At 43.9% G+C, this 13,818-nt stretch overlaps 1 protein-coding gene across 1 annotated transcript; it reads left to right on the top strand.

The window, feature by feature from the left end:
- The first annotated feature begins 2,866 nt into the window (after positions 1-2,866).
- On the top strand, positions 2,867-12,804 carry LOC143285039 (uncharacterized). Its single transcript, XM_076592220.1, has 4 exons — positions 2,867-2,915; positions 5,452-7,373; positions 8,164-8,468; positions 12,536-12,804. Exons 2-4 carry the CDS (start codon positions 5,545-5,547, stop codon positions 12,754-12,756), a joined length of 2,355 nt encoding a protein of 784 aa, XP_076448335.1. The 5' UTR covers positions 2,867-2,915; positions 5,452-5,544; the 3' UTR covers positions 12,757-12,804.
- Positions 12,805-13,818: the final 1,014 nt, after the last annotated feature.

The raw sequence follows: 13,818 nt of genomic DNA, 5'->3' as shown, positions 1-13,818 counted from the left end.
GATATTGACCGCTCGTTGTTGCGTTACCAGCAAGCCTGTCAGCTGGCTCATTTCCCTTTACACATGCATGTCCGGTACAGTATGACCATGTAAGCTTTTGAGTCCGAAAGTTGCGCATTGCCTCGTGCCACTCCAGACTCTCCATTCCACTTTCTGTTTTTTGTATGAGGTTCATTGAGTCAGTCAGAATCATTGCATGTTGATTTCAGGCGTATAAATAGATGACAGCCACTGGAGAGCTTGTGTCACAGCCATCTACATGTCGGAAAATGGGAAATCCTAAGAAAAGTGAAAGTACCTCAACAACCACATACAAGGCCATCACACCATTGATCGCCTCACTGAAAGAGAGAGATGGGAGTGTTTGCAGGGGCTCGTGTGCTTTTATATGTAGTACTGGGCCTGTGTGTGTGTGTGTGTGTGTGTCGGGTGTCCCCCCAAAAGTGAACCGCTTTTTGACAAGTATTCTCTCAGTGACAGAGAAACCGAATACACTGAAAGTTTTCACACAGTAACCTTAGGGTATCATCAACAAGCCTGCAAAATATCTAAAATATCAAATTATGCGAGTATTGTCAAATTCAAAACATCATGTCAAAAAATCCAGTATCAGAGGTAAAACTCACTTATTTCAGTTTATGCTCAATGTGGCCTCCATCTTCCTCCACGACTAAACCAAGCCGTTTCTTCAAGCAGAAATGCTTTTACGTATTTCTTCCACCGATATCTCCTCCCATGACATAATTATCCTGTCCTTTAACGCCTGCTGGGTCAATTTGTCTCTCACTCCCCGGTCAACTTTCACCTTCAGAGAGTCCCATATGGCATATCCACTGGGTTACAGTCAGGACTTTGTGGAGGCCGTTCATCCTTGATGAATTCTGGTGTAGCCTCCTCCAGATGGGACTGGGTTACCCTACGTGTGTGTGAAGTAGCCCTATCTTGCTGAAACACGAATTGTTTCCAGGATAAAGACGCCTACAATCCGGGAGAAGATTGTCATCCATTAACTGAATGTAGCTTTCACTAGTAACCTTGGCTCTATCAGTGTCAATAAAATGAATGTTTGTTTTTCCTTTCCAGGATACTCCAGCTGAAACCATTATCTTTTTTGAAAATCTAGAAGCTAGAAGTCTCATGATAGAGGCGAGATGGTTGCATTTCTCGTTTCCGCTTCCCATAAACGCGATCGTTTTGGCGATTTTAGCTATCTCTAACGTAAAGTCTTTCTCGTCTATGAAAATGATCCTTTTTACATCAGTGGCCGAGTTGCGGTCATTCAAGTTACGGCAACGAGTTTTTCTTTTCCCTCTAACATTTTGGTCCCTCCTTGATACCCATATCCTAAGAAGGGCTTCAGCTCCAGTTCTTTCGCACCTCTTTGCACAGAAGACTTGCTCACTTGAAAATCGCTTGCAACTTCTGTAAGAGACTTGCGGGTCCCTAGGTTCTCCTCCTGGGATTGAATCAGTTTCTCAACACGGTCCTTGTTTTCCTCCGAACATGCAGTCTTGGGTCTCCCACTGCCAATTTTACGTGCTACTGACCATGTAGTGCGTGTTTTAGCAATGAGTGTGTTTACAGTGACATGACTCCACCCCTTGCCTGGAAATTCCTTTATGATCCTCCGTCCACCCCAGCCTTTCTCCTTGAAACAGTTTTCAATGGTAACCTTATCACTTTCACTCAAAGGCATGGTTGATCCTTCCAAACTGAAACTTTGGACAGAACTGATTTTGGATAGAGACGACAATTAAAAAAATTTCATAGACTTGACACCCAGGCAGGATATTTTTTAGATTGATACTGATTGACAGATGCCAGTAGCTGGCATGAACATGATGAAGGTCACATTGCACAGCTCTGATATTGGATTTTTTGACATGCTGTTTTGAATTTGACAATACTTGCATAATTTGCGTCCAAACTTTTAGATATTTTGCAGACTTGTTGATGATACCCTAAGGTTACTGAGTGAACATTTTCAAAGAAATCAGTTCCTCTATCACTGAGAAAATACTTGTTAAAAAGCGGTTCACTTTTTGAGGGACACCCGATATCTCTCTCTCTCTCTCTCTCTATATATATATATATATATATATATATATATATGTGTGTGTGTGTGTGTGTGTAAAAAGAAAAGACAGAAAAAACATTTATTTATTTGCCCTAAGGCTGGATGTAAAAAAGCAAAAATCAAACAAACTATTTAAAAAAACCAAAAAAAACAAACAAGTATTTTGCTAATTCCACTTCCCAAATCCCCCCCCCCCCCCCCAGTCATTTACCATCTACTTTACTTCACTTTTTTTCATTTAATGTTGATGTTTACACAAACCTTTGGTGGACTGTCGAGGCCTGATTAGCGCGTTTGGTCTATGCGAAGGCCTTGCGTCTGCTTTTTTCTTTTCTTTTTTTTTCTCTCTTTGTTTCCCCCCCTTCCAACAACAGATGTGGTATAGCGCATGTGGATCACTTCGAAAGCTTTGACATCTTGAAAGTGAAACACACACCCAGTCTCCCCCACCTCATCTTGTGAGAACAGCCGACGAAGATCTGCCATTGAACATGAGTAGAGTGTGAATGGAATTCACACGAGTAATGAAAATATTCTTTTGAACAAACTCTCACCACACACACACACACACACACAAAAAAAGTACACACACACACACACAACACACACACACACACACACACACACACAAAAACAGCAACACTTGTTCGTGAAATATGTGTTTATTGTGGAGGCCGGGAAAACCGTGTCAAACCTCACTTCAAATGAAAATTCACGTGCATTACATACTCCCTGTCTGACAACGTTCAGCCATGGGTTGAAAAGAAGCCCGGATGTTGCTGTGAAATAGGGCCACTTGGATGCATTCGCTTGGAATGTTGACGCTGGCACTCACCTGGTAAGTTGACAGATTGGTTTTGTATTGCCTTGTGTTTGGGGCGTTAGTCACTTTGTTCAGTCGGTAAACTCGAAGAAAGTAAACGTATTGTTGGGTATGGTCCAATTTTAGCATAAAAAATCATTACATCTATTGGTCACATATCCATGGTTTATGGGACGAAAAACAAACCAAAAAAGAAAATGGTGGCACGTTAGTTTTGTGATTGAATCCACATCAAAATTGAGTAAAATAACGTACAAAATGAGTCGAAATCCACCTAAAATGGGTTACAGCATCTACTGATGGTAATATCGTTTCATACATGCACACAAATTGCCGGTAAAATGGGTGCAATAATTTAGGATGCTAAACTTGGATTTGTTGGTTTTGTGTTCTCCGTCTCCTTCACTCTTTTCTGTTCTCTTTCCTGTCACTGGAATAGAGTGTCATGGGATGCGAAAAAAAAAAAAGTTGAACATTTTGCTGATTTCCGTTGGGAATTCATTAAGAATTCGCGTAAATCAGGTATCCAAAACGCGCATACTGATGCGAGCTTACATGTGTATACATGATGCGCGTATGTTCGCGCGCGCGCACACACACACATTCGCACTCGCGCGCACGCACGTGACGCGCGCGCACACACACACACTCACACACACACACACACACACACACAGATTAATGAGACTGAGGCTGCGTATATAGCTGACTCTGCCGTTGCTAGATTTATGAATTAAAACCGCCCGAGCAATCCACTGAACATTTGACTCTTACTATTAGACTGTCATTTAAATATTGTCATTTTGTATAGTGTTAACACTTTTTCACGATAATTGAAAAAAAAATCTTACAGAATACACCACAAATGGGGAATATCGATAATTGTGCTTTCCTCGATTCTTTAGTGTTGAAATTCCGAGTTTGACCGAATAAATCCGTTTAATGATTAATTTGACGCCCGTCATCTGATCCACACAAAAGAGCATTGTTCAGTTGCATTCATTTTTTAGACTGGATTGTAAGCCCATTGTGTAAGCCCACGATTTCTTGCAACCCAACGATTTCTCTCAAATTGAAAAATCGTGGGATTGGGAGTAAGTATGGTCGTTCCCCTCCAACGTTTTCTCTGTGTGTGAGAAAGTGTGGGAAGCCGCCCTTATTTTTATCGGAAATATTTGCTTTATCATCGGAGTTGGGTTCTTGTCTTTCCCCAATGCAAATCTTAGACCGGAGAAAAATGAGGGGGGGTGGGGGGGGGGGGGGAGAAAAGACAAAGAGGGGGCGACAAAAATGATGATCATGATAATGACAGTGGCGTTAGCGACGTCATTAACAGTAGTGACACTGAAACACATCTGTTTATTGTATTGCACAAAAGACAGATCACTGCAATTCATCGACCTCAAATTCAACATCGGAATTAATAGCAAACAAACAAAAAATGAAGGCAATGTGTACAACTTAAACAGAAATATAACTAACCAAATCTTACCCGAGGGATGTTGAAAACAATATAAAAATGATTCAACTTTCTACATAAATGTGGCAGAAAAAAGATTTCACGATGCTCTACCCATACGTGGGAGAGTGAAAACTGATCCAAATAATTTTGATGTTTCCTGTGATGCAACCTTTTCTGTCACGATTATTTAGAATGTTCTTCATTTAATGCTTCCTCAATTCTTCATCTCTGTGTCGGCATCCTTTCGATATGCAGGATTGCACTGAAAGTAGATTTTCAGTTTCAAAGAAGACACGCAGAACATGAAAATATTATTTCAAAAACAGACTGAAAAAAACACAAAACAAATTAACATGCCACGTAAACACACAAAAGTGGGACGGGAACGACCACACATTCTCGCAGTCCCATGATGTCTCTCAAAGTGAGTGAAATCCTGGGATTGCGAGAAATCGTGGGCTTGTAGGGTGCATTCCTGACAACGCTAAAATATATCCAATATTCACGGCCTCACTGCGAAGTTGGGCCTTATGCGGCATTCGCTTTTACACAATAACGAGAGACAGTGGGTGTATGTCTGGAGAATGTGTACGTGCATTTTGTATTCGTCTGTTTGTTGTTCTCTTCGTTTACAACATAGCCACCCTTAGTGTTCCAAACTCTAATCCACAGGAAGTATTGCAAGGGGGGAAAAGAGAAAACTATGACAGCTGATATGGGATTTCAGGGAGATGGACAAGATTGATACTGATGGCAAATCTCTCTCTCTCTCTCTCTCTCTCTCTCTCTCTCTCTCTGTCTCAGAACAAGACTTAATTAGCTTGACATGTGGATTATTTGATGCTGATATGTTGCCTTATTTTATTCTTTTTATATGTGGGATTTGTTTCCAGCATGTTATGCTTTTCAAAATGTGATTAATGTTCACATCCATCCAAATGGGGCTTTGGTCTTTCTGAATAAAGTATGTTCCGCTCTCTTTCTCTCTCTCCCCCCTCTCTCTCTCTCTCTCTCTCTCTCTCTCTCTCTCTCAAATATCTGTTGTTAATCTACTAAACATTTATAGAGGTGGAGTTTGTTGCTTTACAGTGAACCCATCCGAGTTTACAGTCCTTCTGCAGTGGAGCAGAGAACTTCATTGCTTCAGCATCTGGGAGACAGTCCACGTCTCAATTTTAAAAAATGAAAAAACGAGCAAATAAACGAATAAAAAAACCACCCAAACCTGTTTCTGAGAAAATGGACCAGTCCACATCCAAAGGCGACCAGTCAATGTCTGTCACGGGGGAGACAGAGCGGGCTTCAGTCCCTGAGAACAGGACCATGTCTGGTTCGATGGTGAGCCAGTCCACGTCAGTCCTGGAGAACCAGCCCTTGTCTGCTTCCGAGGGGAACCAGTCTGCGTCAGCCCCTGAACACCAGTTCATGTCTGTTTCCGAGGGGGACCAGTCTGCGTCAGTCCTGGAGAACCAGCCCTTGTCTGTTTCCGAGGGGAACCAGTCTGCGTCAGCCCCTGAACACCAGTTCATGTCTGTTTCCGAGGGGGACAAGTCTGTGTCAGTCCTTGAGAACCAGCCCTTGTCTGGTTCCGAGGGGGACCAGTCTGTGTCAGTCCTTGAGAACCAGCCCTTGTCTGGTTCCGAGGGGGACCAGTCTGTGTCAGTCCTTGAGAACCAGCCCTTGTCTGTTTCCGAGGGGGACCAGTCTGTGACTGTCCTTGAGAACCAGCCCTTGTCTGTTTCCGAGGGGAACCAGTCTGTGTCAGTCCTTGAGAACCAGCCCTTGTCTGTTTCCGAGGGGGACCAGTCTGTGTCAGTCCTTGAGAACCAGCCCTTGTCTGTTTCCGAGGGGGACCAGTCTGTGTCAGTCCCTGAATACCAGTTCATGTCTGTTTCTGAGACCTTGGACCAACACACACCTGAAGCAGTCGATCAGATCTCAGGATCTATTTGTGACAGTCAAGCCACGTTGGTCCCTGGGACCAAAGAAGCAGCTGCCTTTGACTCTGAGGATGCCAACAAGTCGACGTCTTTCTCAGAGGCAGTGGACCTATCCATCTCTGAAACAGTAAATCAATCCGCATTTCTGTCGCCGGATACAGCTGACCAATCTGCGGATCTGTTTGTGACCCCGAATCAATCAGCGTTAGTCTCCGAGACATTGGAGCAGTCGCAGGCTCTGTCAGAGGGGACGAACCAGTCAGAATCTATCTATGAGACAGTAGACGAATCCATGTCTCTTTTGGAAACATCCAGTCAACAACCGACATTTGCCACTGAGGTAACAGAGTCTGAGAACCAGTCTGCATTTGTCTCTGAAACATTGGAGCAGTCGCAGGCTCTGTCAGAGGAGACGAACCAATCAGAATCTGTCTATGAGACAGTAGACGAATCCATGTCTCTTTTCGAAACATCTAGTCAGAAACCGATATTTACCACTGAGGTGATGGAGTCTGAGAGCCAGTCGGCATATGTCTCTGAAACAACAGGGGACCAGAGTCACCCTGTCTCTGAGGATCAGTCCACGTGCGGCGTCTCTGAAACAGTGAACCAGACTGTCTGTCAGAACCAGTCCTCCAAGAACCAGTCCTCCACTCGCGTTTCTGAGACAACGAATGAGTCTTTGTCTCTCTGTGACAAACAGTCCACGCCCACTTCTGAGGCGCCGAACGAGACAACGTGCACTCCCAATGAAATTCCCAGTCTGCTTACCCTTGACACAACCGGTGCGCCTTTAGCCTCACGCTCACAAAACCCCGAGTCGCGTCGCCAGCGCCGCAAAATGTCTAAAAGAAGCTACAGATCGTACATGCACGTGCAGCTCTGGGGTGATGCCAGGAGGACCACCCCAAAGTCGTTGACAGCAGCCGCCATGAAGGACGTGGAACTCCCCGAACACATATGGTGGCTGCCCAACGGGACCTTCAAGTGCGTGGTGTGTGAGGGGGAAGGCTACTACCTCGCCTCACTTCGTGGAGTCAAAAGTCACTGTCAGGGCGGCCGTCATAAGGCGTGAGTGTGGGAAGGGAGATCCGGGGAGGGGGGGGGAGGGGTTATTATGCTGGTAGCAGGGAGGCAAAAAGGGGGGTGAGGGGGGTATTATGGTGGTAGCAGGGAGGCTAAAGAAGGGTGGGGTGGTATTATGGTGGTAGCAGAGAGGCTAAAGAAGGATGGGGGGGTATTATGGTGGTAGCAGGGAGGCTAAAAGGGGGGAGGGTATTTTGGTGGTAGAGAGGCTAAAGAGGGGGGGGGGGGGTTATGGTGGTAGCAGGGAGGCTAAAAGGGGGTGGGGTTATGGTGGCAGCAGGGAGACTAAAGGGGGTGGGGTTATTATGGTGGCAGCAGGGAGACTAAAGGGGGTGGGGTTATTATGGTGGTAGCAGGGAGGCTAAAAGGGGGGGGGGGGGTATTGTGGTGGTAGCAGGGAGGCTAAGGGGGGGGGGGGGGGGGTTATTATGGTGGCAACAGGGAGACTAAAGGGGGGTGGTATTATGGTGGTAGCAGGGAAGCTAAAGGGGAAGGGGGGGTTGGGGGGGCTAGGGTATGTGCGGGTAGGAGGGTGGTGGAATGATGTGTGATAGAGGGGTTGTTATATGTCGTGGATGTGTATGCGAGCGGGAATGCGCGCGCACGTGGATGTGTGCTGTATAAAATCATTCGTGGGTACATACCTTGAGAACGTGGGATGCATGTTTGCACATGCGTGTTGTGTGTTTGCGTGCTCGCGCGCGCACATACGCGTGTTTACGCCAATGTAGGCCCATTAAATTGTGAATATTATGTGGTGTGCTTGCGTTGCCAGCGAGGCCGCTAAAGCGAAGCAAAAGTCGCCGGAAGATGAACCCAAGCTGAAAATCAGCACCACACCAGGCCGGTTCGACCCTGTCTTCCGCGCCCACAGTCTGAAGGTCCCGCTGGGCCAGCGGGGAGGGGCCGGGGCCGGGGCCGAGGCAGGGGAGGAGGTGGTGTTCACCCTGACCAACGTGTCTCAGAACGGCAGGTTTCGGTTCTGCCGATGGGACGGCCCTTTCCTCAATGGGGAACTTCGCTTCCTCCAGCCTTCCTCTTCCGGGGAGGAGGATGCGGGAAAACACGTTTTAGAGCCAGGTAATTATATTTGTACTTTTATGCGATTAGTAACTGAGTAACTAACCAATATGTATCTCTCTTATATATATATATATATATATATATAATATATGTGTGTGTGTGTGTACATATACAAAAAGAAAGCAAAGGGCCATCAAGACAATTTAGATTATTTAAGGTATCTTCTTTTATAGAAGGAAGGAAGACTTTTGATATCAATCTAAGAATCTAAGTCAGCGTTTACACTTATTGACCCCAGGTATTCTCTATCCTGACCTTTGAGCTAAGGCGTGCAAATACGCTGGAAAGTTGTGTGTTTTGCACGATTATTATTATTTTATTTATTTTTTTTTTTATTTTTTTTTTTTTTTTTGCCAGTAAAGGCAGTTTCTCAGCTCAAAAACTGCTGATTTTTTTTCAAGTTTGCAAGAGGCACGAGCATAAGGTGCGTACTACGAACACATTTCAGATGGGGTATAAAATGTGGGCTAAAATCAAGGTGAAACAACCATGCCAGCAATACAGCAACTTACAGCAGAAGACCGCGGCAGAGCCCTGGCATGACTGCAAGACGGAATTTCTGAACGAGAAGTGGGCAGACGTCTTGGAGTGAGCCACTCGGTAGTTCAGCGGCTCAACGAGAGCCTGGTACCAAACAACTGGATCCACCGAACACCGTCCTCGTTCTGGCAGACCAAGAGCGACAGGCCCACGTGACGATCGTTTCATTGTTCTCTCAGCTCTGCGCGACAGAACCAGAACTGCCAGTGCCCTGAGGATGAGGCTCAGTGCTATGGTGGTCAGGGACTACCTTCAGGAAAGGAACATCCAATGTCTTGACTGGCCGGCTCGTTCAGCAGACCTAAACCCCATCGAGCATTTTGAATTGGTTTGATTTGATGTATCAAATCGGATCAAATCGAGCACTTGTGGGACCTGCTTGGACGAAGTGTGTGCCAGAATCACCCACTTGCTGCAGATCTTCATGACCTGTTTAATTTTCCGCAGCAGGAGTGGGCTGTCTTGCCTCAGAACATTGTTAGAGTTTCAGTTTCAGTTTCAGTAGCTCAAGATGGAATCACTGCGTTCGGACAAATCCATATACGCCACACCACATCTGCCAAGCAGATGCCTGACCAGCGCGCTTTGTCAGGCCTTGAGAAAAAAAAAGAAAAAAAAAAGATAAGATAAAATAAAATAAAATAAATAAATAAATAAATAATAAAAATAAAATAAATAAATAAATAGATAAATAAATAAATAAAAATAATACTATAATTAAAATAATAATAATAATGAAAATAAAATAAATAAATAGTTAGATCGTTAGAACACTTGTTCAGTCCATGAGGCAGAGACGTGGAGTGCCAGGCAGCAAGTGGGGGACACATACGCTACTAAAGTGACATTTGTGAATCGACTGACATTTGTTTTTGATTGATTGTGACTTTTGTTTCGGGGGTAGGGTAATTTAGTTGTTGATTTCTCTAAAAAGAAATGTTTTAATGAATTTTCACTGGTATACTGTTGTCAGATAATAAAATCAACTTTTGTAAAATGCTACATTTTTTGTATTCGTTGTCTAATTTTCGTGAGTTTTTTTTTCTGCCTGGCCCTTACTTTCTTGGAGCTGTGTGTGTGTATGAGTAAGTATATGTATAATATATATATGTGTGTGTGTGTGTGCGCGCGCGCGCGCGCGCGTGTGTATCTTTTACCATTTTTTTTTTTTTTTATTGTGATTTAGATTTTGGTGATTATTTTGTCATTGTGGTTGTTTGCTGTTTTCCCCTTTCTTGTGTGTGTGTACGTGTGGGCTTCTATCTATACGCAAAGTCGATTTTTGCCCGCCGTGAAGGCAGCCATACACTGTTATTAAGGGATGTGCATTCTGGGTATGTTCATGTTATCATAACCCGCCGTGGGATCTTTAACGTGCATATCGAAATTTTGATCTTCTTGCACGTGTATAAACACGAAGAGGATTAAGGCACCAGCAGGTGTGGACAATGGCTGGCCTTGGGAGATAGGAAAAGTCTCCACCCATAACCCACCAGATACCGGGACCGGACGCTAGACCCCTTCAGATTGGAAGAGATCCAACGATTTAACCATTTGGCGATTGCGCCAATCAATCTCTCTGTCTCTGTCTCCCTCTCTCTCTCTCTCTCTCTCTCTCTCTCTCACACACACACACACACACACACACACACACTTAATGATGTTTTACGCCGTGGGCTTTGCTCACACTTGTTTGGGGATCAATGTGTCTAAAAACAAAGGTTCGTTCTCTCTCTCTCTCTCTCTCTCTCTCTCTCTCTCTCTCTCTCTCTCTCTCTCTCTCTCTCTCTCTCACACACACACACACACACACACACACACACACACACACACACACACACACACACACACAGTTTGTCAGGAAGGAAATCGGGTAGTATTGTGTATTTGGTTAGGAATGAGTTTGTCCCTTCATAAGAAAACTAAAATAAAATATGAAAACATATGTGCATTTATTATTGATAAACAATTGTAGTTGGAAGAGATCCAACGATTTAACCGTTTGGCGATTGCGCCAATCAATCTCTCTGTCTCTGTCGCTGTCTCTGTCTCTCTCTCACTCACACACACACACACACACACACACACACACACACACACACACACACACACACACACACACACACACACACACATTTAATGATGTTTTACGCCGTGGGCTTTGCTCACCCTTGTTTGGGGATCAATGTGTCTAAAAACAAAGATTCGATCGTTCTCTCTCTCTCTCTCTCTCTCTCTCTCTCTCTCTCTCTCTCTCTCTCTCTCTCTCTCACACACACACACAGAGCTTGTCAGGGAGGAAATCGGGTAGTATTGTGTTTGGTTAGGAATGAGTTTGTCCCTTCATAAGAAAACTACAAATAAAATATGAAAACATATGTGCATTTATTATTGATAAACAATTGTTTGGATTTTCGAAAGATGTTCTCTTTGTATGTACTTTATGTACCACCAGAAGGTTCTCCTTTCTATGCTTATTTTGATTATGAAGATTGTCTGAGTAATCTGCTGTTAGAACTTAGTGATGTTGATATAATTCTGTGTGGCGATCTTAACAGCAGAACTTCTATAATTTCTCCTTCACAATCATCGAATGACAGTATTGGATCTTATCACAAAAGTTGCTCAATGAATTGTAATCGTAATTCTCAGGATACACACATAAATTTATATGGTAAACCACAGTACAACATGTGTACTGCCATAGGTGTGACAATAATAAATGGAATGTGTAACGGTGACCAGGAAGGTCACAATACATATACAGGTGAAAATGGAAGCTGTGTCAGTGATTGTTTTCTTTTGTCAAATGACTTTTATGAACTTGTTATGATGTATGTGAATTATGTGTTGCTGATCGAACTGAATCTAATCATTCTCCTCTTGAGTGCCGTATTTCTTTTTCAAATATTAACATAGTTAAAAGTAATAATTGTGATACCATACAGGTGATTCTTCCACATGGCCAGGATCTGTCGCGATCGGTGCCGGTTTATTGTTTTTTCTTTTGTGTCTGGATTACGATGGGTGGGTGGGTAGGTGTCACACTGGCGTGTGAATGTTTCCATAACCCACGGAACTTTGCATGGATTCCAGGATCTTTATAGAGCGTGCTATTTGTTCTCTTTGCATGCGTTTTTCACACACAGTCTGTTGGCACTCAGCTGGTAGACCTGAAGTTATGCTGACCTGGAAGGTAACGCTTTCAACCGAAATGATGTCCCTGTTTAATTAACCCACCGAACGCTGCCGCGACTGGAATCCAGAAACGCCAGTGTGACCACTCGCCCACCGCGCTTGTCACCACTCACTGAACCAGGTGAAAACATTTTCACTGCTGACTCGGTGAGTACACTTCCTGTGATGTTCCACCTGACACAATGTTAGAGTCCCGGTGGAAAGTAAACTTCCCCCTCCCACCACCATTTAACAAAAATATACTACTGCTATTGCTACTACTTCTGTTTGGCTTGTCTGTTTGCCTTTCTTTCTTATCATTAATGTGTTTGTTGTTGTTGTTTCAGGCCAGAGTCTCCATCTGACAATGCAGATCTCGCCCAAGGTGGAGACCACTTTGGGCTTCAGGGTGTACTTCCGCCTTGAGGACCTCGACAGAAAGATGTACGTCCGCCATGAGGACTATGGCAGAACGGTGAACAAACATATCCATGCCTCTGTTGTGGTAAACTGCCCGGTCAGAATCGACGTAGTGGGGGCGAGTGCGGAGGCAGAAAGCACCGGTTGACTGAGGTTTGTATTGTGGAAAACTGCCCGCGGGTTCGAATCAACGCGGAGGAAAAGGTTGAGGGGGTGGGGGGGGGGGGGGGGGGGGTAGCCGGGAGGAGGGGCTTTGAGGGTTGGGCGGTGGGCCGTTGCGACTTGAGAGGTACCGGGGCGGTAGGTTGACAGTGATTTTGTGAAAGGGTTAAGTAAACTTTGTTTCAGTTTTTGTTGTTGTGAAATTATCGGGATAAAAAAACAACAAAAAAACACCATCAGTTAAAACTGTGGTTGTAAATAAAAAAAATAATAAATAAAAAACAAACAACTGAACATCAGTATTTGAAAAAATCCCACCAGTTAAGAAAACTGTTGGTATAAAAAAAAAATTAAAATAAAGAAAAAGAACATTCCTTCAAAGATTATTATCGATTGAGTTACTGTAATCTATACGTAAACTTTTTCATTGACGTCTTGGATGCAAAACAAGAGTTTTGCCGGGTTGGTTTTTGCCTTTATTTTGAATCGAAGATTGAGCCTAAGTTTTCATGTCATCAGCTTGCGTAGGCAGTTCGATAGACAGATGAAAATTAATATATGTTGCTTTCACAGTTTCTTAATCCTGTCTGTAGGGTCACGTGTTAAAAAAAAGAAAGAAAAAAAGTGCATTTTGTTTCATCTTGCAGCTGTAATAAAGAGGGAAACAACCGCAATATAGTAACAGCAGCTGTCCAAGGATTGCATCCCCTGAAAAGCTTGCGCGCGCCCCCCCCCCCCCCCCCCCCCCTTTTTTTTTTTTTTTCTTTCTTTTTTTTTTTTTCTTTTTTTTATGTACTGAATTAAGAAAATATTTAAGTTTATTTGGGTTTGGAGAGATTTAAATGCTAATGAAATGTGGACCCCTGGTTTGCCTAGGACTACAGACGTTAAATTGTTGAAATAAATTCCCGAGTTTTCATCATGTACCCTCGTCAGATAATCACTTAGAAAAGAGAGAAAGAACGTGTGGTCACCGCATACATGTTTCAAGGGTGAAAATGCGATTCTCTCTGTCTCTCTTTCCCTGTCTGTCCGTCTGTCTGTCTCA

The sequence above is a fragment of the Babylonia areolata genome, chromosome 8 (assembly GCF_041734735.1).
Source record: "Babylonia areolata isolate BAREFJ2019XMU chromosome 8, ASM4173473v1, whole genome shotgun sequence".
NCBI classification, from domain to species: domain Eukaryota; kingdom Metazoa; phylum Mollusca; class Gastropoda; order Neogastropoda; family Buccinidae; genus Babylonia; species Babylonia areolata.
Note: the sequence above shows the minus strand (reverse complement) of the source record. Positions and strands in the feature narration are given on the sequence as shown.

Coding starts and splice junctions, on each gene's coding strand:
- LOC143285039 (XM_076592220.1), top strand. CDS start 5,545: ATGAAAAAACGAGCAAATAAACGAATAAAAAAACCACCCAAACCTGTT. Junction 7,374..8,163: donor CAGGGCGGCCGTCATAAGGC/GTGAGTGTGGGA, acceptor TTGCGTTGCCAG/CGAGGCCGCTAAAGCGAAGC. Junction 8,469..12,535: donor AAAACACGTTTTAGAGCCAG/GTAATTATATTT, acceptor TTGTTGTTTCAG/GCCAGAGTCTCCATCTGACA.